Source organism: Choloepus didactylus, chromosome 5 (assembly GCF_015220235.1).
Source record: "Choloepus didactylus isolate mChoDid1 chromosome 5, mChoDid1.pri, whole genome shotgun sequence".
Classification (NCBI taxonomy): Eukaryota; Metazoa; Chordata; class Mammalia; order Pilosa; family Megalonychidae; genus Choloepus; species Choloepus didactylus.
In genome coordinates, this window is record NC_051311.1 from 40,052,503 (window position 1) to 40,079,464 (window position 26,962).

Here is a 26,962-nt window from a genome sequence, read left to right on the forward strand (position 1 = left end):
AGCAGCTACATGTTTTTCAGTTACTATAGTGGCACTTTCTGGGACGAGTATAGCTAAAAGATAAAACCACTAGGTGGTCCGCTTTGTTCTATATCTAGTTTTTATCATTTCCCTGTTACTGGGCTTGTGTGGTAAAGTATCACAAATGGTAGCAGGCTCTTAGGATTGCCCCTGTGTGCATCGTCCAGTTCAGTTACAGGCCATTCTGCCTGAAGGTCGAGTCATCTTTTGGGGGAGGGGTAGGCCCCATGTTTATTGCTGACACCTTGCGTTGAAAATAGTTGCCATTCTGCAAACAAATGTTTACGTTTCAAAACTCCATGGGCAGTCACCCCATGTGTTTGTATACTTTTATGCATGCAGACTGGAGCCACCCTGTCAATAGTTACTGTTTTGGCAGTAAGCCATCCTAAACCATCAAACATGGAGTACCCAAGTACAGGCTAGGACTTGTTGACCTGTTCCTGGTCTAGAGAATATACATAGGAATAAGCGTCAGTTTTAGAGAATAAAGTCTTTGGTGGTGAAGAGAATAAGAAGAAATTTTCCCAAATTTGCCACCAGTGGGTATTTGAGAGTGAACCAAATATTTATTGACACAAATATGAGAAGAGTTCTTTCAAATTGTAAGTGTCCACTAGAACAATGAGGAAAGAATGTGAATGAAAAGGCATTCACAAAACTTGGAAAAAATCCCCCCAAATATGAAGGAATGTTCAGCCTCACAGTTTGTTTTAATACAAATTAAAACAAGGAAATACCACTTTTCACCCATCACAATGGAAAAAAAAAAAAAAAAAAAAAGAGGTTGTAACAATATCCTGTGCTGATGAAGGTGTGAAAAACAAGACTTGTAATCTGATTTTACTAGCAAGGGTATAAAATGCTGTCTTTTTATAAGACAACCCATTGGTTTCTATTAGAACTGGAGATTTTTTTATCTTTTGATTCAGTAGCTGTCCTTTTTAAATGTTATTCTACAAAAATAAAAGTACTAATACATAAGAAAGCATTTCAGAGGATTGTCATACAAAAAAGAAACAGAGATGTGTGATGTTATCATCATGGGGACATAAGACATCCCCTGGAAGTCTTCCTATAGAATGCACCAATAGAAGGACAAATACCGTTTGCCAGGAACTCTGGAGGACAATAGAGACTGGAAAATGATTCCAGAATGCTGAACTGAAGAAAAAGAGAAATAATATCCGTGATCTAGTAGGAGATTTTCTTCCCATGTCTGCCTCTCTGGACCCTGCCCCTTCATGTGATCTCACTCAGCTTGGAGTAGTACCGAGGCAGCATGATCCAGGTTGCTCTATCATGGGTGCAGACTATAGACCCATTCACAGTAGGAAGTTAGGACCCCATGCATATCCAAGCACAGGGATCCAAGTCTGCAGAGGCCCAGGGGAAAGCAAAATCTGCTGAGGAGTGTCACATAAAAAAGGGCTCCCAGGGAAATAAAACAGACCACAGCAGAACTGTTGACAAGAAGTGTGCTCACTCAGTCCCAACTCTGTTTGCTGGACCACCTAAATGCAAAACAGACCTTTCTGCATTGACCCACTTTTTTAGTTTCTTAGGCTTCTTAAAGCAGATACCATGAAATGGATTGGATTAAACAATGGGAATTTATTAGCTTACAGTTTGAGGCCAAGAAAATGTCTAAATCGATGCACTTCTTTCTTCCTGAAGACCTGCTGCCAGTGACCCTTGGCTCCTCTGTCACATGCTAAGGCAAAATGATAGTGTCTGCTGGTCTCCACTTTCTCTTTGATTTCATGGATTTCAGCTTCTTTCTGTGGCTTTCTTTTCTCTCTCTGTATTTGTAATGGACTCCAGTGTGAGGATTAAGACCCATACTGAATGAGGTACATCACACCTTAGTTGAAGGAGCCATGTCAAAAGGTCCATCCCACAGGAATGGATTAAGTTTAAGAAGATGCATTTCTGGAGTACACTCAGACCCCAGTCACATTTCTGGATTGACCCCATCTGGCATAAAAGCCTCACAGACAAAAAAGGTGGGGGGTGAGAGAGAACTAAGCTGTTGTAAGAAAGGACAGGCCCCAGAATTGAAAAGCGTAAGGAAAAGGGGTACTGAGTGAGGGAGAGAATTTAAACAAATCATTGGAGCTGAGGAGAAAAGACCAAGATTCCTAGAGAAGGAACAGTCTTTATCTTCTGTCTTTCCTTCTGGTGTCGTACATACCCATAACCTTCCTCTTTTAACTGTATTCATAGTCATCGTATTTCGGTGTACTTACAATATGTTCTACCATCACACAGTATTGTGCTATCCATTTCTGAATCTGTAGAAGCAATTCTCTGGACATTCTGTACTCCTTCAACATCAAATGCACAGTCTCATGATTTTTTGCTGTCTAGGCATCTGATTTTCTTGATTGGTTTATTCTGGAGGTTCTCTCTCTTTTTCCTAAGGTTTTCTTGTTGGTTGACTTTGGTTTCCATCTTTTCTTTGTTTCTCTCCCTGGCCAATTGTCAGATCGGCTCTGCCCTCCAGTCTTCCCCCCAAAATCAGGCACCCAGCGTGGCCTGCCACAGGGTTGGGAGGTAGACACTGGGTACCCCAGCAAGTTCAATGTGGGTGGTAATACAAATTTGCTCGTTTCCAGTGGGGCTCTGTTTTCCACTGGCTAGCAAGACCTGGGTTTCTTTTGAGACCCTGCTTTAATAGGTATTCCATATTTCTCAACCAAAACAGGGCTGGGTTTCTGTACAGGGCATGTAGACCAGCTTCTGTGCTCCTGAGAAAGGATTGGAATTATGTTTTAAAAAGTTATTTTTCTTCCCTCACACTTTCTGGGCTATCCACAGATGGTGCTGTTTGGTAACTTAATCGTCTTCAGAGGCTGCTTTGCCTCCAACCCCAGGCTTTGTATGATCCAGCAAGGCTGAAGCTCCAGGATTCCTATGCCCTCATTTTGCCAACCAAAATCTGGCTAGATGTGGGGCTCCACCTATGGCAAAGTACTCCCGCAGCTGACCTAGCCCTCTAGCTGTCTCCAAGGAAAGGAAAGAGCCGCTGGCTCTCAAAGAGCCCACAAGGGTGGAGGAAGGGCTTTCAGACCCAGGGCTGGAAACAGTTTCCTCATTTTCCCAGTCTCTTTGTCCCTCACTGATCTGGGCCTTGAAATTTCCTCCTCTGTCCACTGGGTCTTCAAAGAGTGAGTGTATTTTTCACTGCTGTGAGAGATATTAAAATCTGTGTCCCTGGTGGGAGGGTTCTGGTCTGCTGTTTTTGTGCCTTTCCCACACAGAGACGGAGTGAGGCAGGGGAGAAGACTGGCTGGTCTGGGATGGAAAATTCCTACCTGATATTTCTTGTAGTGTCTTTCTCCAGTCTATGTCCTCCTCTAGAGTTTCAAATAATTCAGGATTGTCCTTTTCTTGTTGAGTCACTGGAGAGAAGTTTTCAGTAGCTTTTTACGTCGCCATGTTGATGACATCACCTCTCAGAATAAATTTAACCAAGGATTTAAAGGACTTAAACTTGGAAAATGAGAAAACTTTGCTAAGAGAAATCAAAGAATGTCTAAATAAATGGAAGGACATTCCATGTTCATGGATTGGAACTCTAAATATTGTTAGGATGTCAATTCTACAATATGATTTACAGATTGAACACATTGCCAATCAAAATTCCAGCAGCCTACTTTGCAGAAATGTAAAAGCCATGTAACAAATTTTTTGGAAGGGTAAGGGGTCCCAATTAGTCAAAACCATCTTACAAAAGAGGATTGAAAGTTGGAGAACTAACACTTCCTGACTTTCAGGTGGTCAAAACAGCATGGTACTGGCATAAGGATAGACATAATGACCAATGGAATTGAATTGAGAGTTCAGAAATAGACTCTCACATGTATTGCCAATTCATTTTTTAAAATTCAATTTTACTGAGACATATTCCCATTCACTACAATCATCCAAAGTGTGCAATCAGTTGTTCACAGTACCATCATATAGTTGTGCATTCATCACTATAATCAATTTTTGAACATTTTCATTACTCCCCCAAAATAAAAATAAGAATAAAAATTAAAGTAAAAAAGAACACCCAAAATAACCCATACCTCTCCACCCCTGCCCATTATTCATTTAATTTTTGTTCCCATTTTTCCACTCATCTGTCCATACCCTGGTTAAGGGAGTATGAGCCACAAGATTTTCACAATCACACAGTCATACTGTGTAAGATATATAGTTATTCAATCATCTTCAAGAATTAAGGCTACTGGGTTGCAGTTCAACAGTTTCAGATATTTCCTCCTAGCTATTCCGATACACTAAGAACTAAAAGGAATATCTGTATAATGCGTAAGAATAACCTCCAGAATGGCCTCTCGACTCCATTTGAAATCTCTCAGTGACTGAAACTTGATTTTGTTTCATATCTCTTCCTCTTTTGGTCAAGAAGGCTTTCTCAACCCTATGATGCTGGGTCCATGCTCATCCCAGGAGTCATGTCCTACCTTGCCAGGGACAAGCATCATAAGAGCAAGCCCCAAGATTGAGGGCTCGGCCTTCTGAATTGGTAGTCCTCAATGCTTGTGAGAATGTAAGGAATTCCCGAGTGGGGAAGTTTAATATTTCTGCATTTTTCCCCAGTCCCTCAGGGAGGCTTTGCAAATAAATTTTTATTCTCTGCCCAGATTACTTTGGGATGTATTCGGGTTTCACACTAACCTGTACAAACCAACCAGATCTCACTCTCTATTCATACTTCCATGTAATTATGGTGGAATAAACTGAGCATATGCCAGTATGAATGTACTTTGTCCCCCCAAATGCCATTATCTTCGATGCAGTCTTGTGGGGGCAGGCTTATTAGTGTTGATAAGGTGGAAACCTATTGGTTCAGTGTTTCCATGGAGAAGTGACTCAGTTATCTGTGGACAAGACCTTTCATTGGATTATTTCCATGGAGGTGTTGCCCCACCCATTCACGGTGGTTCTTTATTGAATCACTAGAGTACTTTAAAAAAAGCCACACAGGCCCAGATGTGGAGCAACTGGGAGTGACATTTTGGAGGAGCTGCAGCTAAGAGAGGACAAAACGCCCCAAGAACAACACTTTGGAGAATGCCATTTTGAAACGCAACCTGGGAGCAAGCAGACATCAGCCATGTGCCTTCCCAGCTAACAGATTTTCTGGATGCCAGTGGCCTTTCTCCAGTGGAGGTACCCTTTGTTGATGCCTTACCTTGGACACTTTATGGCCTTAAGACTGTAACTTTGTAACCAAATAAACCCCCTTTATAAAAGCCAATCCATTTCTGGTGTTTTGCAAAAGGGCAGCATTAGCAAACTCAAACAGTGTGCTACAGAAAATATAGATTTGGCACCAAATAAACATCTCTTTGGTCTCACACAGAAGTTGAAGTTTTAAAATACAGTCAATGTTGTCCTTTACCTCTAGTCTGATTTGCCTTAGTCCTAACCAGATCTGCTTCATTCATATCCCTAATTGAAGTCTGAACATTTTTTCAGCTTATTTAACAGTTGCTGTATGGAGCAGTACTGGCATTCATAGTTGCCAAACTCTTGCTCTGAGTCTCAGGTGTCACACAGATACCTGAAGTTCCAGAGACTGAGCAGTTTATACACAAAGACCTCAGCATCTCAGAATTTAGAGGTAACCATTACAACTCAGCAATAGAAGTGACTGCTGTAAGAGCTTACACTCTAGGAACCTTAACAATGAGCTTTCCCCCCTGATAACCTGTGCTCTAAGATTCTCTTCTCAGAGTTTGCACCTTCTAGTTATTCCATATTAGTGAAGTGTTACAATATTTGTCTTTTCATTTCTGGCTTAGTTCAGTCAAAATGCTGTCCACAAGTTCCTTTCACCTAGTTGCATGCCTCACAACTTGATTTCTTTTGCAGCTGCTCAATATTCTATTGTATGCATACATCACAGTTCACCATGCTGTTCATCATTCGATTTACTCTTAGGGCACCTCCATCCAGTGCAAATCATGAATATTGCCACCATAAATACCAGTGTGCAAATGTCCATTCATTTGTCTGCTGTCAGTTCTTCCAAGTATATACCCAATAATGGGGTTGCAAGGGCTTATGACAACCCCTTACTTAGCTTCTTGTGGAACCACCACACTGCCCTCCAGATGGGCTGCAGCATTCTACTTACCCATCAACAGTGATTAGGTACATAATTCTCCCCCCATTTTCTCCAGCACTTGTTTATTTTTTAAAACAGTTTTATTCATACACCATACCTTCCCTCCTAAGTAAACAGTCCTGGTAAATCACATAATTATGCATTCAGGATTCTTCCACAGAGAAAGAGAAAGAGGAGAAAAAAGAAAAAAAAAATTTTTTTTAATGATGTATAAGAAATAAAATAAAAACAGAATAAAATAAAATATAGCAGAAAGGTTAGACAACAAGACTACCACCAAGAATCCCATACCCCTCTGTTAATCCCTCTCTTACAGACATTTAGCTTTGGTATATTGCCTTTGTTTCAATAATGGAAGCATATTACAATTTTACTGTTAACTGTGGACTGTAGTTTGCATTGATTATATTTTTCCCCAATACCATCCTAGTTCAGTATGTCAGTATGACATTAATTTGTTCTCCCTCATGTAGAAACATTTTTATATTTGTATATTTAATCACCATCATTGACCACTCTAGGTTTCATTAAGTTATAAAGTCCCAGTCTTTATCTTCTGTCTTTCCTTCTGGTGTTGTACATGGCCCTACCCTTCCCCTTTCAACCATATTCACAGTCGTCTTTGTTCAGTATACTTACAGTATTGTGCTTCCATCCAGAGTGTTGGGCTATCCATTTCTGGACCTTTACAATCAATCCTGTTGAACATTCTGTACTCCTTCAGCATCTAATGCCTAGTCTCTACCCTCTTTTATGCCCTGATAACTTTTGTTCTCAGCTTTAATTCTCAAAGTTTTCTCATTAATGTTAGTTCATATTAGTGAGTCCATACATTATTTGTCCTTTTGTTTCTGGCTTATTTCACTCAACATACTGTCCTCAAGGTTCATCCATGTTGTTATATGCTCCATGACTTTATTCTTTCTTAGAGAATTGTAATATTCCATAGTATGTAGGATAGCACAGTTTATCCACTCTTCCATTGATTGACAGTTGGGCTGTTTCCATGTCTTGGGAATCGTGAATAATGCCTCTTATAAACATTGTTTTACAAATGTCCATTCATGTCCTAGCTTTCACTTCTGATGAGTATATACCAGTAATGGGATTGCTGGATCACATGGCAATTCTATACTTAGCTTTCTGAGGAACGCCACATTGCATTCCAGAGTGGTTGCACCATTCTACATTCACACCAACAATGAATACATGTGCCTCTTTCTCCACATCCTCTCCAGCACTTGTAGTTTTTATATGTTTTTGGTAATGGCCATTCTAGTAGGTGTGAGATGATATCTCATTGTGGTTTTGATTTGCATTTCCCTAATAGCCAGTGAAGTTGAGCATCCTTTCATATGTTTCTGTACCATTTGTAGCTCCTCTTCAGAAAAGTTTCCATCCATGTCTTCTGTCCATTTATTAATTGGGTTGTTTGTCTTTTTGTTGTTGAGTTGTAGGATCTCTTAATGTATTCTGGATATTAAACCCTTATCTGATGTTTGGTTTCCAAAGATTGTTTCCTTTTGCATAGGCTGCCTTTTTACTTTTCTGACAAAGTCCTTTGATACACAAGTGTTCAGTTTTGAGGACATTCCATTGTTTGATTTCTTCTTTCATTGCTTGCGCTTTGGGGGTAACATCTAGGAAAGCACCTGCTATTACAAGATCTTTAAGATATTTCCCTATATTTTCTTCTAAAAGTTTTATGGTCCTAGCTCTAATGTTTAGGTCTTGAATCCATTTTGAGTTAATTTTTGTGTCAGGTGTGAGATAGGAGTCCTCCTTCATTCTTTTGGATATGGATAGCCAGTTCTCCAAATATTATTTATTGAAGTGGATGCTCTGTCCCAGTTGTGTTGGCTTGATTGCCTTATCAAAGGTCAATTGTCCAAAGAGGAGAGGGTCTATTTCTGAACACTCAGTTTGATTCCATTGGTCAGTATATCTATCTTCATGCCAGTACCATGCTGTTTTGACCAGTGTAGCATTGTAATATGCTTTAAAGTCAGGTAGTGTGAGACCTCTCACATCATTTCTCTTTCTCAAGATATTTTTGGATATTTGGGATACCCTGCCCTTCCAAATAAACTTGATTATTGGTTTTTCTGTTTCTACAAAGTAAGTTGTTTTTGATTTTACTTGGTGGTATTACATGGAATCTATAAATCAGTTTAGGTAGAATTCACACCTTATGTACATTTAGTCTTCCAAATCCATGAACACAGTTTGTCCTTCCATTTATTTAAGTCCTCTGTTATTTCTTTTAGGAATTTCTTGTACTTTTCTGTGTATAGGTCTTTTGTGTCTTTGGTTAAGTTTATTGCTAAATATTTGATTCTTTTGGTTGCTATTTTAAATGGATTTTTATTCTCGATTTCCTCTTCATGTTGCTCATTATTAGTGTGTAGGAACACTACTGATTTTTGCCTGTTAGTCTTGTACCCTTCCTCTTTGCTGTGTTCCTTTATTAGCTCTAGTAGCTTTGCTGTACATTTTTCAGGATTTTCTACATATAGGATCATGTCATCTGCAAACAATGAAGGTTTTACTTCTTCCTTTTGTTTCTTTTTCTTGCCTAATTGCTCTAGCTAGAACTTGGCAGCACAATGTTGAATCACACTGGTGACAGTAGGCATCCTTGTCTTGTTAATAATCTTAGATGGAAAGCTTTTAGTCTTTCCCCATTGAGTATGAAGTTAGCTGTGGGTTTTTCTTATACTGCCTTTATCATTTTGAGGTAGGTCCCTTCTATTCTTACGCTTTTGAGTGTTTTCATCAAGAAAGGATGTTGAATTTTGTCAGATGCCTTTTCTTCCTCAATTGAGATGATCATTTGGTTTTCCCACTTTAATTTATTGATGTGGTATATTTCATTAATTGATTTTCTTGTGTTGAACCAGCTTTGCATACCTGGAATAAATCCCACCTGATCATGGTGTGTAATTCTTTTGATGTGCTGCTGGATTCGATTTGCAAGTATTTTGTTGAGGATTTTTGCATCTATATTCATTAGGGAGATTGGCCGGTAGTTTTCCTTTTTTGTAGCATCTTTGCCTGGTTTTGGTATTAGATTGATGTTAGCTTCATAAAATGAGTTAGGTAGTGTTCCATTTTCTTCAATGTTTTGAAAGAGTTTGAGTAAGATTGGTGTCAGTTCTTTCTGGAAAGTTTGGTAGAATTCCCCTGTGAAGCCATCTGGCCCTGGGCATTTATTTGTGGGAAGATTTTTGATGACTGATTGGATCTCTTTGCTTGTGATGGGTTGGTTGAGGTCTTCTATTTCTCTGGTCAGTCTAGGTTGTTCATATGTTTCCAGGAAATTGTCCATTTCTTCTACATTGTCCAGTTTGTTGCCATACAGTTGTTCATAATATCCTCTTATAATTTTTTTAATTTCTTCAGGATCTGCAGTTATGTCACCTTTTTCATTCATTATTTTGTTTATATGGGTCTTCTCTCTTTTTGATTTTGTCAGTCTAGCTAGGGGCTTGTCAATCTTGTTGATCTTCTCAAAGAACCAACTTTTGGTGATATTTATCCTCTCTATTGTTTTTTTGTTCTCTATGTCATTTATTTCTGCTTTAATCCTTGTTATTTCTTTTCTTCTACTTGGTTTAGGATTGGTTTGCTGTTCATTTTCTAGCTTCTTCAGTTGATCCATTAGTTCTTTGATTTTGGCTCTTTCTTCCTTTTTAATATATGCGTTTAGTGCTATAAATTTCCCCCTTAGCACTGCTTTTGCTGCATCCCATAGGTTTTGGTATGTTGTGTTCTCATTTTCATTCGTCTCTATATATTTAGCAATTTCTCTTGCTATTTCTTCTTTAACCCACGGATTGTTTAGGAGTGTGTTGTTTAACCTCCAGTTATTTGTGAATTTTCTAAGTCTCTGATGGTTATTGACTTCTAATTGTATTCCATTGTGGTCAGAGAATGTGCTTTGAATAATTTCAATCTTTTTAAATTTATTGAGGCTTGTTTTATGTCCCAGCATATGATCTATTCTGGAGAAAGTTCCGTGAGCACTAGAAAAGTATGTGTATCCTGTTGATTTGGGATGTAATGTCCTGTATATGTCTGTTAAATCTAATTCATTTATCAGATTGTTTAGGTTTTCAATTTCCTTATTGGTCTTCTGTCTGGTTGATCTATCTATAGGAGAGAGTGATGTGTTGAAGTCTCCCACAATTATTGTGGAAACATCCATTGCTTCCTTTAGTTTTGCCAGTGTTTCTCTCATGTATTTTGTGGCACCTTGATTGGGTGCATAGACATTTACGATTGTTATTTCTTCTTGCTGAATTGCCGCTTTTATTAGTATGTAGTGGCCTTCTTTGTCTCTCAAAACATCCCTGCATTTGGAGTCTATTTTATCTGAGATTAATATTGCTACACCTGCTTTCTTTTGGCTGTAGCTTGCATGAAATATTTTTTTCCATCCTTTCACTTTCAGTTTCTTTGTGTCCCTGTGTCTAAGATGAGTCTCTTGTATGCAACATATTGATGGTTCATTTTTTTTGATCCATTCTGCGAATCTATATCTTTTAATTGGGGAGTTTAATCCATTTACATTCAACGTTATAACCGTGAAGGCATTTCTTGAATCAGCCATCTTATCCTTTGGTTAATGTTTGTCAAATTTTTCCCTCTCTCTATTAATATCCTTTATTGTACCCATACCGAATCTCTTTAGTACTGAACCTTTCTCCAAGTCTCTCTGTCCTGTCTTTGTTTCTCTGTCTGTAGGGCTCCCTTAGTATCTCCAGTTGGGCAGGTCTCTTGTTAGCAAATTCTCTCAGCATTTGTTTGTCTGTGAAAAATTTAAGCTCTCCCTCAAATTTGAAGGAGAGCTTTGCTGGATAAAGTATTCTTGGCTGGAAATTTTTCTCACTCAGAATTTTAAATATATCATGCCACTGCCTTCTCACCTCCATGGTGGCTGCTGAGTAGTCACTAGTTAGTCTTATGCTGTTTCCTTTGTATGTGGTGAATTGCTTTTCTCTTGCTGCTTTCAGAACTTGCTCCTTCTCTTCTGTGTTTGACAGTGTGATCAGTATATGTCTCGGAGTGGGTTTATTTGGATTTATTCTATTTGGAGTTCGCTGAGCATTTATGATTTGTGTATTTATGTTGTTTAGAAGATTTGGGAAGTTTCCCCAACAATTTCTTTGAATACTCTTCCTAGACCTTTACCCTTTTCTTCCCCTTCTGGGACACCAATGAGTCTTATATTCGGACGTTTCATATTATCTATCATATCCCTGAGGTCCATTTCGATTTTTTCAATTTTTTTCCCCATTCTTTCTTTTATGCTTTCATTTTCCATTCTGTCATCTTCCAGGTCACTGATTCGTTGTTCAGCTTCCTCTAGTCTTGTACTGTGAGTGTCCAGAATCTTTTTAATTTGGTCAACAGTTTCTTTATTTTCCATAAGATCATCCATTTTTTTATTTAGTCTTGCAATGTCTTCTTTATGCTCTTCTAGGGTCTTCTTGATTTCCTTTGTATTCTGTACTATGGTCTCATTGTTCATCTTTAGTTCTTTGAGTAGCTGTTCTAGGAGCTGTGTCTCTTCTGATCTTTTGATTTGGGTGCTTGGGCTTGGGTTATCCATATCGTCTGGTTTTTTCATATGCTTTATAATTTTCTGTTGTTTTTGGCCTCGTGGCATTTGCTGAACTTGATAGGGTTCTTTTAGGATTTGTAGACCTATTGAAGTCCTTATCTCTAATTTATCAGATCTACAGCTTCGTGGAGTACACTTTCTCTAACTAACCAGCAGGTGGCGTCCACGAGCCACCTGTTCTCCACAAGCCAGTTCTCCCCTGCTTAGCCTTTTTGGTGAATGGGGGAGTGAGTCTTGTGGGGTCCATTTGGTGTACCAAGCTTGCGTGTGTAGTTGGTGTTGCCTGCCTTGTATATGGGGTGTGTTTCTGGGCAGTCAGGGAGGGGGGGTGGCCCTAACAATCAAATCTCCCTGGTGATCCTAGAGTTTTAAAGCTGCTGCAATAGTCTAATCCTTCAGTTCAGTCCTGCCACAGTTTGTCTCTGCCACTGACCCACAAGTCCTTGGTATTGGCGTATGGCTCCTGAGACTTGCAAGTGGGCCCCTCTTCCAGGCTGTGCACCCCGGGTCCTCTGTTGAGGGATGACTGTGCTATGTCACCGGTGAGTGCCTTCCCCCCAGGGAAGTTCTGGGCTGCTGGGCTGTGTAGGGAGGCTCCCAGTCTGCTGAAATGATGGCTGAATGGGGCTTTGTTAATTCACACTGCTCCACCTTCCCAACTCTGGGACAATCAGCTGAGGTTGCAGGGAAGACTGATGTCCACGCCCAGTTTTGTGGTGTGTGCCTGTTTTTTGAAGCACTTCCGTCACACTGGGTTGTCTGGGGCAGCTCTGGGCTATGGGACTGGCGATGGGCAGGAATGTTTCCTGTCCACCAGGATGTTGGGCTGTGAGCGGACACCCCCCTTTTCTTGGGAAGTTGTGGTGTTTAGTGAATTTTCTCAGCCACTGGATTATTGCCTTTTGTCTCAGAGCTCTCTTAGTTCTGCTCTTGACTTGACGTGCCCAAATTGCAAGTCTTTGAAGCTTTCTGTATTGGGCTTCTTAGAGTAATTGTTTTAGAAAAAGAAAAAAGGATTAAAAAAAGAAAAAAGGGTCCTCCTCAGAGATCTAATGGGTTATTGAAATGCTAAGAGACAAAGCAACCAGGGCCATTAAGGAAAGGTCCACAGGGCAGAGAGATCAGCTTTTCTTCGGGATTTGCATGTGCGCCTCAGGGCCTGAGCTCCGCCCTTCCCCTTTCTATGTTTACCAGAACTCCAAAAATCCTCCGCTTTTATTTTGGAGTTTTTCTTGCTTGTTTTTTTTCTATGTCTGTCTCCTCTCTGCTGGGCTGGCTGCTCTCAGATTCTCTGGTGTCTGGTCTCAGTCTATCTATGTTTGGAGTTTGGATCAGTAGAATGAGTTTCCGATAAGGGCTGCCACTGCAGTTCTCCCTTCTCCTTCCCGTAGCTGACAGCCCCTCCTCCCACGGGACTGAGCCTGGCAGGGAGGGGCGCGGGTCCCCTGGCCACAAAAATTTACAGATTTCGCTGATCTCAGCAGTTCCACGTTTTCATGAGTGTTGTATGAAGTATGCCCAAAGTCAGATTGCTCTGTGGTGTCCAGTCCACGCAGTTCCTGGCTTTCTACCTACTTTCCTGGAGGAGTAACTAAAACATACAGCTCACCAGTCTGCCATCTTGCCCCGCCTCCTTCCCCAGTTCTTTTCTATGGACACCCTGTGTCTTCTTGATATCCTTCATCTCTTTTGTCACATTTTCTTTCAACTCATTGATTTGATGTAGAAGATTTGTTTGAACAACTTTAATTAGTTGTTTCAACTCCTGAATCTCATTTGAGGTGTTAAGTTGTTCTTTTGACTGGGGCATATCTTCATGTTTCCTGGTGTGACTCATGGTTTTTTGCTATCTGGGCATCTGATTTTCTTGATTAGTTTATTCTACAGGTAATTTTCTCTTTTGCCTAGTGATTTCTTGCTGGTTGTCTTTGGTAGGTTTATAAAATGATCTTTCATATATTATAACAAAGGCATCACTCCAGTGCAAAGTTGTTAATAATCGTGTAAACTAGGGACTATCATTAACACTACAATTATAATGTCCTTCATCAATTGTAATAAACATACCACACTTATGGAAAGTGTTAATAGGGTGGCAGAGGGTATATGGGAATGCTGTTATTTTCTACCTGATCTTTCCATAAACCTACAACTTCTCTAATTAAAAAACTTAAAAAAGAAATGGAAAAAAAATTTATGCCCCATCAGCTGATATGGCTGTCTAAGCTCTGGTATTTATATCCACCTATGGCATATAATCCAACCTACCAGAAAATTAGTTTGCCTTCTTATATTGAACTAGAAAGAAGCCCGTGGCATATTATGTGACTGAAGTTCACAGGCAGACACAAAGGAAAATAAATCCATATTGTAGGTATGTATATGTAGTTTGAAAGGACATGAAAACACAGGAGGAGGGGGCTCTCAGTGATTAACAAAGAGCCACATGAGTGGGTAGGGGAAGGAGTAGTTCCCCAAGGAAGAGACTGCTGAATAGTTCAAAGCAGTGTCTACCTCAAAATTCTTTTAAACTAATGATGACAAGAAGCCAGAAGTCATTTTGAAGTAATCATGAGTGTATATGTATTATGTTTTTAATTTTCAGATATCTATTACTTTTGAGGATGTTGCCATTTATTTCACGGAGAAGGAATGGCAGAATCTAGAGACGTGGCAGAAGGAGCTTTACCAGCATGTAATGAGAACCAATTATGAGACTCTTGTTTCTCTGGGTAAGAAATATACAACTTTGTATAAATAATGGACGTGGATCCTTTAAGAGGTCTTGGTCGGTTGAACCTCCTGGATGTCAGGTAACAAGATTTCTCAGCATTACTGGGAAAGGTATTTTCACCCCCATATTCTTTTGTTAATAAACATTCTGTAAGCATGTCTTGTCCTTACTTAAGCGTAGGTATTATATGAGAATATTTGAGACAGCATGTAATGTAAGGTGGCTAGAAGTGACTAAATAAATACATGCCAAGACTTTTAGTCACTATATACTCTCAGGTGGCTATGATTTTCCACAGACGAACATGTCTAGCACATATCCATAAAGTACTTGGTATATCTTAAGCCTACCTCTCAATTTTTACCATGAAGTGTCTATACCTCAGAAAAGGTATGAAAATGAGATTTTGGAAAGCTATATTATGAGGTGTTTAAGTGTGGCTATCTCAAAGTGGTTATGGTAATGGAAATTTTTTTTGGTCTTTTTGCATATTTGGTCTTTGTATTTCTCTTTATCTTTTTTTATTTATCAAATGTTATACTCTGTTAGTGACATTACGCAGTAGTGCAGCCACTTTGGAGAGCACTTTGGCAATATATAGCAAAGTCGAAGACACATTTGCCCTGTGACTCAGCAATTCACTTGGAGAAATACAGACTCTCGTGCATGGTCTCATAGAGGCATGCCAATGAATAGAAAAAAGAAAATAGATTGTGATATATTCATATAATAGAATGGACTCAGATGAGTGAACCTGAGGTATTTGCTTCAAAACTGAGAAATTTTGAAAAACATAATTTGAAGAGAAAAAAATGCAAGTTGTAGAATGATACAGTATGGTTTGTGCAACCTTTAAAAACAGCATATAGTATTTAGTTTATTTATTCGTATACATATATTTTTTTAAAAAACATGCACGGGAATGTTCACTACCCAAATTCAGGGTAATGATTACCTCTGGAGAGAGGCCTACAGGGGCTCTTGCTGTGTCTGTAATGTTTCATATCTTTTAAAAAATCTGAAGCAAGTGTTATAATGTCCTCATTTTTCTCTATGCCAGAAGTACTTTTAATCAAAAATTAAAGCATTATTTATTAAAATCCTTCTGATTGAATTTTTGCCTCAGCCAACTTGTTTTAAATTGAACCCTTAACACTGGCTGTTAATCCGTGACTCTTAAGATAATTGGTGGAGAAGGCCAGGAGCCAACGCCAAGTTGAGTCACTCACCATGGTTTCTCTGTGTGTGGAAACATGGTGTAACCAGTGCCCCAGGCTTCTGCTTTGAAGGATTCAAGGCTGCCAGACCCAGAGGGTCAACTTTGCAGGCCAGCAGTTAGATTAGAGCTGTGCCACATCCCCCTTTTCCCAGGCAAGAGCCTCCCTGTCTCTCCCAGACCCCAGCAGCCAGCCATGCAAGATCCACAGAATAGAAGCTGCTGGCCTCAGGTGGAGGATGGGTGATGGGATCTATAGCCTAGTTCAGTCACTCATCCCTGTTTCTACATTGTGCTTTCTCCCTTTCTTCATCCAGCTCTTCCTAGTATCCTTCAGTGGTCTTTCCCTGTCTCCTGAACCCCAAAACCACTGCTTTGGACCATTTCTGCCTTTTTTGTAGGTGTTCTTGGAAAACTAACTAATTCATTGTATGAACCATCACCCTAATACCAAAGCCTGATAAAGATACTAAAGGAAAGAAAACTACAGTCGAATATTTCTAATGAATATAGATGACAAAATCCTCAATAAAATACTTGTAATGTAATCCAACAGCACATTAAAAGAATTGTACACCATGACCAAGTGAGAAATCTTCTAGGTATGCAAAGGTGGTTCAGCAGAAGAAATTAAATTAATGTGATAACCCACATTAACAAATTGAATGGAAAAACTGCATGATCATCTTTGAAGCAGATAAAAACACTTTGAAAGACAGGCATTGAATGAAGCTTCCTCAGCATGATAAAGGGCGTGTGCTGGTTTGAATCTGTTATGTACTCCATGAAAGGTTATGTTCTTTTAATCCAAACTTGTGGGGTCAAACCTATTATTGGATGGGATCTTTTGATTAGGTTGTTTCCATGGAGATGTGACCAACCCAGTTGTGGATGGGACCTTTTGGTTAGATTATGTCCATGGAGATTTGACCTCACCCATTCAAGGTGAGTCTTAATTAGTTCACTGAAGTCCTTAAAAGAGCCGGCATAAACCCAGACGCTGGGACAGAAATGCCCTGGGGGAAACAAGCAGAAGGATACAGAGAAGCTAAGAGAGTCTGGAGACATTTTGGAAACAGCCATTTTGAAACTGGAGCCAGGAAGAGAAGGACCAGCAGTTGTTGCCATATGCTTTCTCTTGTGACAGATGAACCCCAGATGCCAATCAGCCTTTCTTCAGTGAAGGTATTCTCTTATTGATGCCTTAGTTTGGACACTTTTATGGCCTTAGAACTGTAAATCTGTAACCTAATAAAGCCCCTTTATAAAAGCCAATCCATTTCTGGTATTTTGCATTCTGGCAGCTTTAGCAAACCGGAACAGGGCATGTATGAAAAACCCACAGATAACATAATAGCTTTCCCTCTAAGGTAGGGAAACAAGACAAGGATGCCCACTGTCACCACTGTTATTCAATGTTATGCTAGAAATTCTAGCTACAGTAACTAGCTATTAAAAGAAATAAAAGGCATCCAAATCAGAAAGGAAGAAGTAAAACACTTCACTGTTTGCAAATGATGTGACCATACATTTAGAAAGTCCTGAAAAATCTACAACAAAGCAACTAGAGGTAATAAATAAGGTCAGCAAAGTGGCAGGGTACAAGATCAACATGGAAAAATCAGTAGTGTTTTTATATACTAGTATTGAGCTACCTAAGTAGGTAATCAAGAAGAAAATTCCATTCACAATAACAACTAAAAGAATCAAATATCTAGGAATAAAGTTAACCAAGGACAGCATTCCATCTAATATCAGGAACAAGACAGGGATGCCCACCATCACCACTGTTATTCAATATCGTGCTAGAAATTCTAGCCACAGTAACTGGCAAGAAAAAGAAATAAAAGGCATCCAAATCAGAAAGGAAGAAGTAAAACTTTCACTATTTGCAGACAACAAGACCATTTATTTAGAAAGCCCTGAAAAAACTATGACAAAACCACTAGAGCTAATAAACAAAGTCAGCAAAGTGGCATAATACAAGATCAACATGCAAAATAAGTAGTATTTTTATACAGTAGTAATGATCTATGTGAGAAGGTAATACAGATTCAGTGCAATTCCAACAGCCTACTTTGCTGAAATGGAAAAGGTAATTATCAAATTTCTGTGCAAGGGAAAGGGTCCTCAAATAGCTAAAAATATCTTGAAATAGAAGAATAAAGTAGGACATATCATGCTTCCTAACTAAAAAAGATTGACATGTTGATCAAAGAATTGAATTGAGAGTTCAGATCTTGGACCCTAAAATCTGTGGCCAATTGATTTTTGGCAAGGTGGCCATGTCCACTCAACTGGGACAGAACAGTCTTTTTCATTAAGGGTGCTGGGAGGAATGGATATCCATAGTCAAAGGAATGAAAGAAGAACCCTAACTCAGTTCCCATACAGAACTGATCGAAATGGATCAAAGGCCTAAATATGAGAGATACTGCCAATTAAACTCATAGAAGAAAATTTAGGGAAACATCTTAAAGATCTAGTGATAGACAGTAGTTTCATAGACCTTACACCCAAAACACAAGCAACAAAAGAAAAAGTAGGTATATGGGACCTCCTCAGATTTGAGTATCTGTGTGCTTCAGAGGACTTTGCAAAAAGGTTGAAAAGGCTCCTCGTTTCATGTGAGAAAATATTTGGAAACCACATATCTGATAAGGGTTTGAGATCCAGAGCAGTAAAAGAAATCCTACAACTCAACAATAAAAAGACAAACAACCCAATTTAAAAATGGACAAAGCCATGAATAGGTATTTTTCCAAAGAGGAAACACAAATGGGTAAAAAACACATGAAAAGATCCTCATCTTCACTTAGGGAAATGCAAATCAAAACCGCAATGAGATATCATTTCACACCCACTAGAATGGCCACTATTAAACAAACAGGAAACTGCAAGTGCTGGAGTCCATCAGGAGAAATAGTAACACTTATTCACTGCTGGTGGGAATATAAAATGGTACAGCTGCTGTGGAAGATACTTTGGCAGTTCCTCAGAAAGCTAAGTCTAGATTTACCCTGTGATCTGGCAATCCTGCTACTTGATATATACCCAGAACAACTGAAAGGAGGGATGCAAATAGACATTTGCACACTGATGTTCACAGCAGCATTATTGACAATTGCCGAAGATGGAAACTATCCAAGTGTCCATCAACCGAAGAATCGATAAACAAAATGTGGTAAATACATATGATGGAATGTTATTCAACAGGAAGAAGAAATGAAGTTCTGAAGCATGTGACAACTTGGATGAACCTTGAGGACATTAGGTTGAGTGAAATTTGTGAGACAATGGACAGATAGTGTATCATATTACTGATAGGGACTAATTATACTATGCAAACTCATAGATGTAGAAACCTAGAATAGAGGTTAACAGGAGATAAAATGAGGCTAGAGAATGGGAAGCAGTGGGTTAAGATGTGCAGAATTTATAACTAGGTTGAATTTAAATGAGTGGAAATGGATAGAGGTGATGGTAACACATTATTGTGAGTATAATCAACAGTGCTGAATGGTTTGTGAATGTGGTTGATAGGGGAAGTTTAGAACCATATGTCACCAGAAGGAAAGCCAGAGGTTCAAACATGGGAGGACTGTATAACTCAGTAAATCTTGTGGTGGATGATGACGGTGATTAACAGTACAAATATAAAAAAATTTCTTGATCTAGAATAAATGTAAGAAATTATTACAGGGAATTAGTAATCAAGTGGTATTTGGGGAGAAAGGCACCTGTTGTAAACCACGGACCATAGTTAACAGTAATATCTTATTTTTCCTTCATCATCAGTAACCCATGTATCTCACCAATGCATGGGGGGGTGGGTAGGGGGTATGGAATGTTGGGTTTTCTCTTTTTTTGTTTTTATTTTCTTGGAGTACTGAAAATGTTCTAAATTGGTCATGGTGGTGAATGCATGGCCATGTGATGACACTGTGAGCCATTGATTGTATATTTCGATGGATTCCATGCTGTGTGAATAGATCTCAATAAAATTGCATGTAGATAGATAGATAGATAAAGCAAGTTCATCTTTTCTTATAAAGAAAAAAACCAGCAGGAAGACTAGCAGGATGAGAAACTGTGTATTTGATTCATATAAAATAGAATAAAATTTTGTTCTTTTTCAAAATAAAAAAGGAATTCATTCTTTTTTTTATTTTAAAAATAAAGAATAAGAATAAAAAACAAAAGTAAAAAAGAACACCCAAATCATCCCCCCCATCCCACCCTATTTTTCATTTAGTTTTTGTCCCCATTTCTCTACTCATCCATCCATACACTGGATAAAGGGAGGTGACCCACAAGGTTTCCACAATCACACTGTCACCCCTTGTAATCTACATTGTTATGTAATCATCTTCAGGAATCAAGACTACTGGGTTGGAGTTTGATAGTTTCAGGTATTTACTTCTAGCTATTCCAATACATTAAAACCTAAGAGGTGTTATTTATATAATGTATAGAATGTCCACCAGAGTGACCTCTCGACTCCATTTGAAATCTCTCAGCCAGTGAAACTTTATTTTGTTTCATTTCGTATCCCCCTTTTGGTCAAGAAGATATTCTCAATCCCACAATGCTGGGTTCAGAGTCATCCCCGGGGGTCATATCCTGCGTTGCCAGGGAGATTTACACCCCTGGGAGTCAGGTCCCATGTCGGGGGGGAGGGCAATGAGTTCACCTGCCGAAGTGACTTAGAGAGAGAGGGAGGGCCACATCTGAGCAACAAAGAGGTACTCAGTGGAGACACTTAGGCACAATTATATGCAAGTTTAGCCTCTCTTTTGCAGTAACGAGCTTCATATGGGCAAGTCCCATGATAGAGGGCTCAGCACATCAAACCACCAGTAACATCAGCATCAGTCCAGGTGAGGAATTCCAACACTTCCACACTTTCCCCCAGCTCCTCGGGGGGGGGGGCCTGTAAATATATTTTTAGTCTCTGCCCAAATTACATTGGGATGTGTCACTATTTCACTCTAACCTATACTAACCTACCATATCTCACTTCCTGTTCAAAGTTCCATGTAATTGTGGTGTTTGAACAAACTGACTGTAGAGTTATACTGTTTAGAAAATATAGATCCTGCACCAAATAGACATCTCTTCCCTTGGTCTCCCATGGAAGTAGAAGTTTTAAAACACAGTCAGTTTCGACCTTTACACTTTGGCCCAGTTTGCCCTAGTCTTAACCAGATTTGTTTTATTCATATCACTAATTGAAGTCTGGGCTCTTTTTCAGCTTTTTTTTTTTTTTTTTTTTTAACAGTTGCTGTATGCGCTAATACTGACATTCATATCTGCCAAGCTCTAGCTCTGAGTTTCAGGTGTCACAGAGATATCCAATGTTCCAGAGACCAATCAGATTGTACACTAAGGGATCAGCATCTCAAAGTTGGGAGATAGCTATTGCAATTCAGGGATAGATTTGACTGTTAAGAGCTTACAATCTAGGGACCATTACAACAATCGTTCCCCTCTTAGACTGTGTTCTAAGATTGAATTCTGAGTTTACACATTGTAATTAGTCCATATTGGTGAGGCATTATAGTGTTTGCCTTTATTTCTGGCATACTTTACTCAAAATGCTGCGTACAGGATCCATTCACCTCGTTGCATGTCTCACAGCTTCACTCCTTCTCGTAGTTGCTCAATATTCCATTGTATGTGTACACCACAGTTTACTATTCTGTTCCTCAGTCTGTGTACTCTTAGGCCACCTCCACCCATTGCAAATCATGAATACTTCCTCCCTGAGCACCAGTGTGCAAATGTCCATTCATGTCTCTGCTCTCAGATCTTCCAATGACATAGCCCATAATGAGGATGCAGGACCTTATGGCCCCCACATACTTAGCTTTTTGTGGAACCACCACACTGACCTTCAGAAAGGCTACGCCATTCTGCATGCTCATCAACAATAGATAGATACATCCCTCGCTCCATGTTTTCTCCAACACTTTTACTCCTATATATATTTTTTCCTACAATTTTATAGAGTTATATTCATGTACCATACATTTATCCACAGTGTCTGGTCAGTCCTTCATGGTGTCATCGTAAAGTTGCATTAGTTATTGTATGATGTTGAGACTAGTTTTGTCCCTTTTCCCCAAACTTTCTATAATCTGTTTTAATAAAAATAAATTTTTAGAAGAGCTTTATAGAGATAGAATTGACGCAACATACCATTCACCAATTTAAAGTGTAGAATTCAGTGGTTTTTCATATATTAACAGAGTTGTGCAACCAGCACCACTATCTAATTACAGCACATCTTCATTACTCCAAAAAGAGACCCTGTACCCATTAATAGTCATTCCCAATTCACCTCCTCCTTCCTGTCCTGCCATTATTGATCTGTACGTTTCTACAGATTTGCCTGTTCTAGGCTTTTCATGTAAGTGGAATCATATAATATGTTGCCTTTGTGATTGGCATTGTTAAATATATGGATACCATGGCAAAATAAAAACAACACAGCTGGTCTAATGGTTCCAGATAAACTAGAAGCACTGTTAGGGTGTGTATTCAGTTTTGTTCTTCTTTGTGTAACCCACTATTTTTTGGCATCTCTTCTATATATTGCCCAAGGAGTGAGTTTTAAGAAATTTAGAAACAACTCAGTGTGCTTTAAATTTGGTGCTCGAGGAAACCATATTACCCTGTCTGACTTCTCTGTGCAGATGATGGAATTCCCAAACCGGAACTAATATCCTGGATTGAACAAGGGGGTGATCCTTTCAGAAATTGGGAAGAATCACAGAAATCAGAAAACATAATTTGTTCCTCTGCTGATAAGCATTTTGATCCAGTTTTTGAGGGGCAGCTGTTTGGGGGTGAGTATCAAGAACTCAGGACCATGACCTTAAGATGTCACACTCCAGTTTCTTACTCCCGGGTCCCTGATCATGTCTTCATGTTTGACCAGGCTGAGGCTTGACTCCTGGTATATTCCAGAGAAAGGCAGAAAGCATAGTGTTTAGGAGTGGATTCTGGAGCCTCTTCTGGGTGACCTTGGGCAAGTTATTCAGTACCTCTTGGTATTTCAATTTCTTGATCTATAAAATGAAGACAATAAAAGTACCTACATTATAGGATTTTCATGAGGATTAGATGGGTTAATGTATTAAAGTCTTGAAATGATACATGGCACATAGTAGGAGCTCAATAAATATAAGGTATTCTTGTTAGGAGTAGTGAAACACCAAACTCAAGAGACTTGTCACACAGAGCCTTGTGACTAAAATTGCTTCCTTCCTAACTGGAGACTGTCACCTCTGTTTGATGCTTAAAAACTGGCTCATCTCTTTTGTTACTTGTCATAATGGGAGAGTCTCCGATTTTGAATTCTTAAAGGTAAGTATTAAAGTAGAGAATGAGAAACCAAATGGGAAAATCAATTCAAGAAATTATTAATTGAAGATATGTCTGCTCAGTTTAGTTTCAGCAAACTGTCACCAGATTTCTTTTGGTCATGAAATATAACCACACTGATATGTGTAGCTCAATGGAAGGTCTATTTCCAGCCAATCAAATGCCCCTGTTATATAGATCACTTGACTGGGGACAAAAATCCTTATTATGCTACAGCATTAACAGGAATACTCACAGAAAGTTTGTTTTCCATTTCAGGAAGCCAAAAATCTGTACATTCAGGAGAAATTAAATGCCATTTCCCATTAGACCCTCAGCAAGATATCCATCGGGAACAGAGACACTTCCAATATAATAACTGTGAAAAGAGATTCCACCTGGAGTGCAAGCGGAAAGGCTGCCAGCACAAACAAACTGTAAAGAAGCCATATTCTTGCAGTAAATGTGACCGATCCTACTCCTGCCCTCGGAACCTCCGTGATCACCTGAGAGTGCACAGTGGGGGAAAGCCTTTCCAGTGCCCTGAGTGTAAAAAGCGCTTCTCTGTGAAGGCCTCTCTGTTCTATCACCAGCACACCCACAGCAAGGAGTGGCCATTCTCTTGTGGGGAGTGTGGCAGAGGCTTTATCTGTCAGGGTAAGCTCACCGATCACTTCAGAGTGCACAGTGGGGAGAGGCCCTACCAGTGCCCCGAGTGTAACAAGTGCTTCCGCCAGAAGCGCACTATGAAGAAGCACCAGAACATCCACCGCAAGGAGAGGGGATTCTGTTGCGGGGAGTGTGGCAAGCATTTCATTTTTAAGTGTCAACTTGATGACCACATCACAGTACACAGAAAATCCTCTAGGGCTCCAAATGAGCCTGATATTAAGAAAAGGCTTAGGCGACCGTATGTAATGGTAGAGGATGATTGGAGTTGAGGTAGAGGACAACATCCAAGCATGAAACAGAACTTGTGTTGCCTGAGAATTCACAACAGTCCCCAAACTGTTAGACAGATTTTAGGAACAGGGGCCCATTTTTGAGCAAGAATGTAATACTAGTTAGGAATATGAGAAATCACAAGGGATTTTCTCTTTTAAACAATCAATTATATTTACTGTCCATTGACAAAAAGAGATAAATGCTATTTCTGTTATCTTAAGTGGTATTTCTCCCCCAAATGCTAAGCCAGCTCTGAAATTCCAGCTTGTATTAAGACAGAAGGAGATCCCTCCAGTACCATTCTCAAAGGTAAAAAGATGAGGGTGTCTGTTAAATGTTAGTTCTACTTTTTTTTTTTTTCCCTTCAGAATATGATGCTGAATTGTGGGTTTATATCCAGTCATTTTCATTGCAGGTGCTGGTATAATGGTGGATGTGGTTTTGACTGATTTATTTTGAAACTGGTAACAATAAAACATGTCTGAATTTTAGTTTGTCTGTTTATGTGAATGTTGAAGTTTCGGAGTAGGTTCCATAGTGTCTTTGCATAGTTCCCCATGAGGAAAAGCTGACAATTTCAGCAAAATTGGGCTAATCTGAGTTCGACAAACAAAATGAAGGTGCTAAGAATTATGAAACTAGAACTTGGACATGAGATTGAGGCAGCAGATATAGATTGGTGAATTCTAGACTATAGATGCTATTTGAAGCTGAGAGAGTGAATGAAATTCCCAGGGGTGTATATCTAGCAGACAACTAAAAGCTGAGTCAAGACAAAATAATGAAGATAAGTGGCTTTATCTGGGAGCATTACAGTCAACAACAGCTTAGTGTGGAGAGCTTTTAAGCAGGTTTCTGAAGGCAGCTTCTCTACTACATTCTGGGCAAGTTGCTTCATCTCTCAGAGGACAGTTTTCTACCTATCAAGTGGGTTGGTCAATACCAGTCCTGCCCACCTCAAAGGCTGCCATGAGGAACAAACCACCAAAAAGTGTTTGCTGCTTTATAAGACACCCCCCACATCTGTGTGGCAGTGAAGTGAAGGATGCTGAAGACCTGCGTGTGCCTGCACTGGCCTCAAGCATGGAGGAACTGAGAGGGCTGCCCTCGGAGAGAGCTGTGTAAGTGTTATCACAAATGTGTGAAAAAAGTATCCTGGGAGCTTAGAGAAGGGAGGAGATGGGGTTCTTTCCTCAAATTTAGAACATGGAGTTAGTATGTGCAGCTCTGCCTTATATGCATCAGCAAAATAAAATGCATCATATTAAAAAAAAAGAGGCAGCAATTAAGACATTCCCAGATAAACAAAAGCTTGAGGGAGTTCTTCACAACCAGACTGGCCCTATAAAACATGCTACAGAAAGTTCTGCCAGTTGAAAGAAAAGCACGCTAGACAATAAATGGAAGCTGCAGGAAGAAATGAAAATCTCCAGTAAGGCTAATGACAGGGATCAATCAAATGCCGGTATTAATGATATTTTTAGTTTGTAACTCCACTTTTAACTTCCTCAGCATTTAAAAGACAAATGCATAAAATGAAATGATAAATCAGTGGTTTGGTACTTATAAACGTACTTTGTGACAAAATCTACATAAAGGTGGATGTTGGAGATGTGTGGAACATAGTTTGTGTATACTGTCATCATTAATTTACTATCAAAGCAAATGCTATTGTTACAGATTTAGGATGTTACATTTAAGTGCCATGATAACTACAAAGAAAATAGAGAATATGCATGCTCATACAGAAATTAGAGATTGCAAGGGGTGGATGGAGGGGTATAGGAATTCATGCAAAATGAGTGTAGGGTTTCAATTTGGGGAGATGAGAAAGTTTTAATAGAAGGTGGTGAAGGTACCACAACTTAGTGAATGTGATTAATCCCACTGAGTTACATGCTTGGGAGTGGTGGAGGTGGGGAAATTTATGTTGTATGAGAGAGAGAGAGAGAGGAATGGGGGAGGGAGGAAGGAGAAGGGAGGGAAGAAAAGAAGGAAGGAAGAGCAACTAAAGACGATGATTAAAAGGAATTCATGATCCTTGGTAGGATCTAACAAAGGAGGAGAGAAGGCTCAAAGGGACATTATGGGACATCTGAAAAAACAGAAACATATACTATAACATTTATATCAATGTAAAATTTATTGAACTTAATACCTGCACTTAAGATAGGTATACAGTGAATATCTGTAATCTTATGAAATACACATGGCAGTTTTAAGTGTTCAAGGAGCATGATGTATGCAACCTACACTCAAGTAATTAATAGATGGTTAGATGGATGGATAGATAGAGTGATAGAGCAAAAGTGGCAAAATGTTAAAATTGGTGGATCTCATTATCTGGGTATAGGAGTATGGTGGAGTTCTGTGTATGGGGTTTGTATTTTAGTAACTGTAAGTGTCAATGAATTTCAAAATGAAAAGTTTAAAATTAAATAAATAGCTTCATCCAAGAAGGGATAAGACTCTGGGTACAGTGGTGAGTACTTGAGAAGAAGAGGTGTTCTTTTATTTAGTAATGAAATTGAATATTACCAAAGAAAAGGAGACTATGGCCTAGGAGCTATAAAGTAGCAAAAGTTCCCAAACACTATGTGCCACTCTGTGGGCTCCCTTAGATACCCTGGCAGCTGTAGAATTAATCCTGTGGGTACACTGACTTTGAGTTCAGAGTAGTTTAGCTGGATCCTTTCCAAATTAAGGACCGCATGGTTACATGCATAATTCCCCTGTCTTGAATGCCTCAGGAAAGGAACCAAATGGCTGTCAGTGAAGAAAGAGCTTCCAAAACTTGTTGGGAATGAGACACTCACATACACATAAAGAAACGGAGAAGCTGCTCTTCTTCAAAGAGGGAGACTTGGTGACTCCCTTTCTTCACATTCCTGTTTCCAGCACTGGCTG

The 26,962-nt window shown here is 39.3% G+C and overlaps 1 protein-coding gene across 3 annotated transcripts in view; it reads left to right on the forward strand.

The window, feature by feature from the left end:
• The window catches only part of LOC119533945 (zinc finger protein 786-like), a 30,901-nt gene extending 6,355 nt beyond the window's left edge, over window positions 1-24,546 (forward strand). For 2 of the 3 annotated variants that reach the window (XM_037835911.1, XM_037835913.1), the window contains exons 2-4: window positions 14,398-14,524; window positions 22,441-22,593; window positions 23,390-24,546. In XM_037835911.1, coding sequence (XP_037691839.1) covers window positions 14,398-14,524; window positions 22,441-22,593; window positions 23,390-24,051 — 942 coding nt within the window. In that variant the 3' untranslated portion in view covers window positions 24,052-24,546. Of the gene's footprint in view, window positions 1-14,397; window positions 14,606-22,440; window positions 22,594-23,389 lie in introns of all 3 variants that reach the window. The other variant, XM_037835914.1, reaches the window with a different exon arrangement.
• Window positions 24,547-26,962: the final 2,416 nt, after the last annotated feature.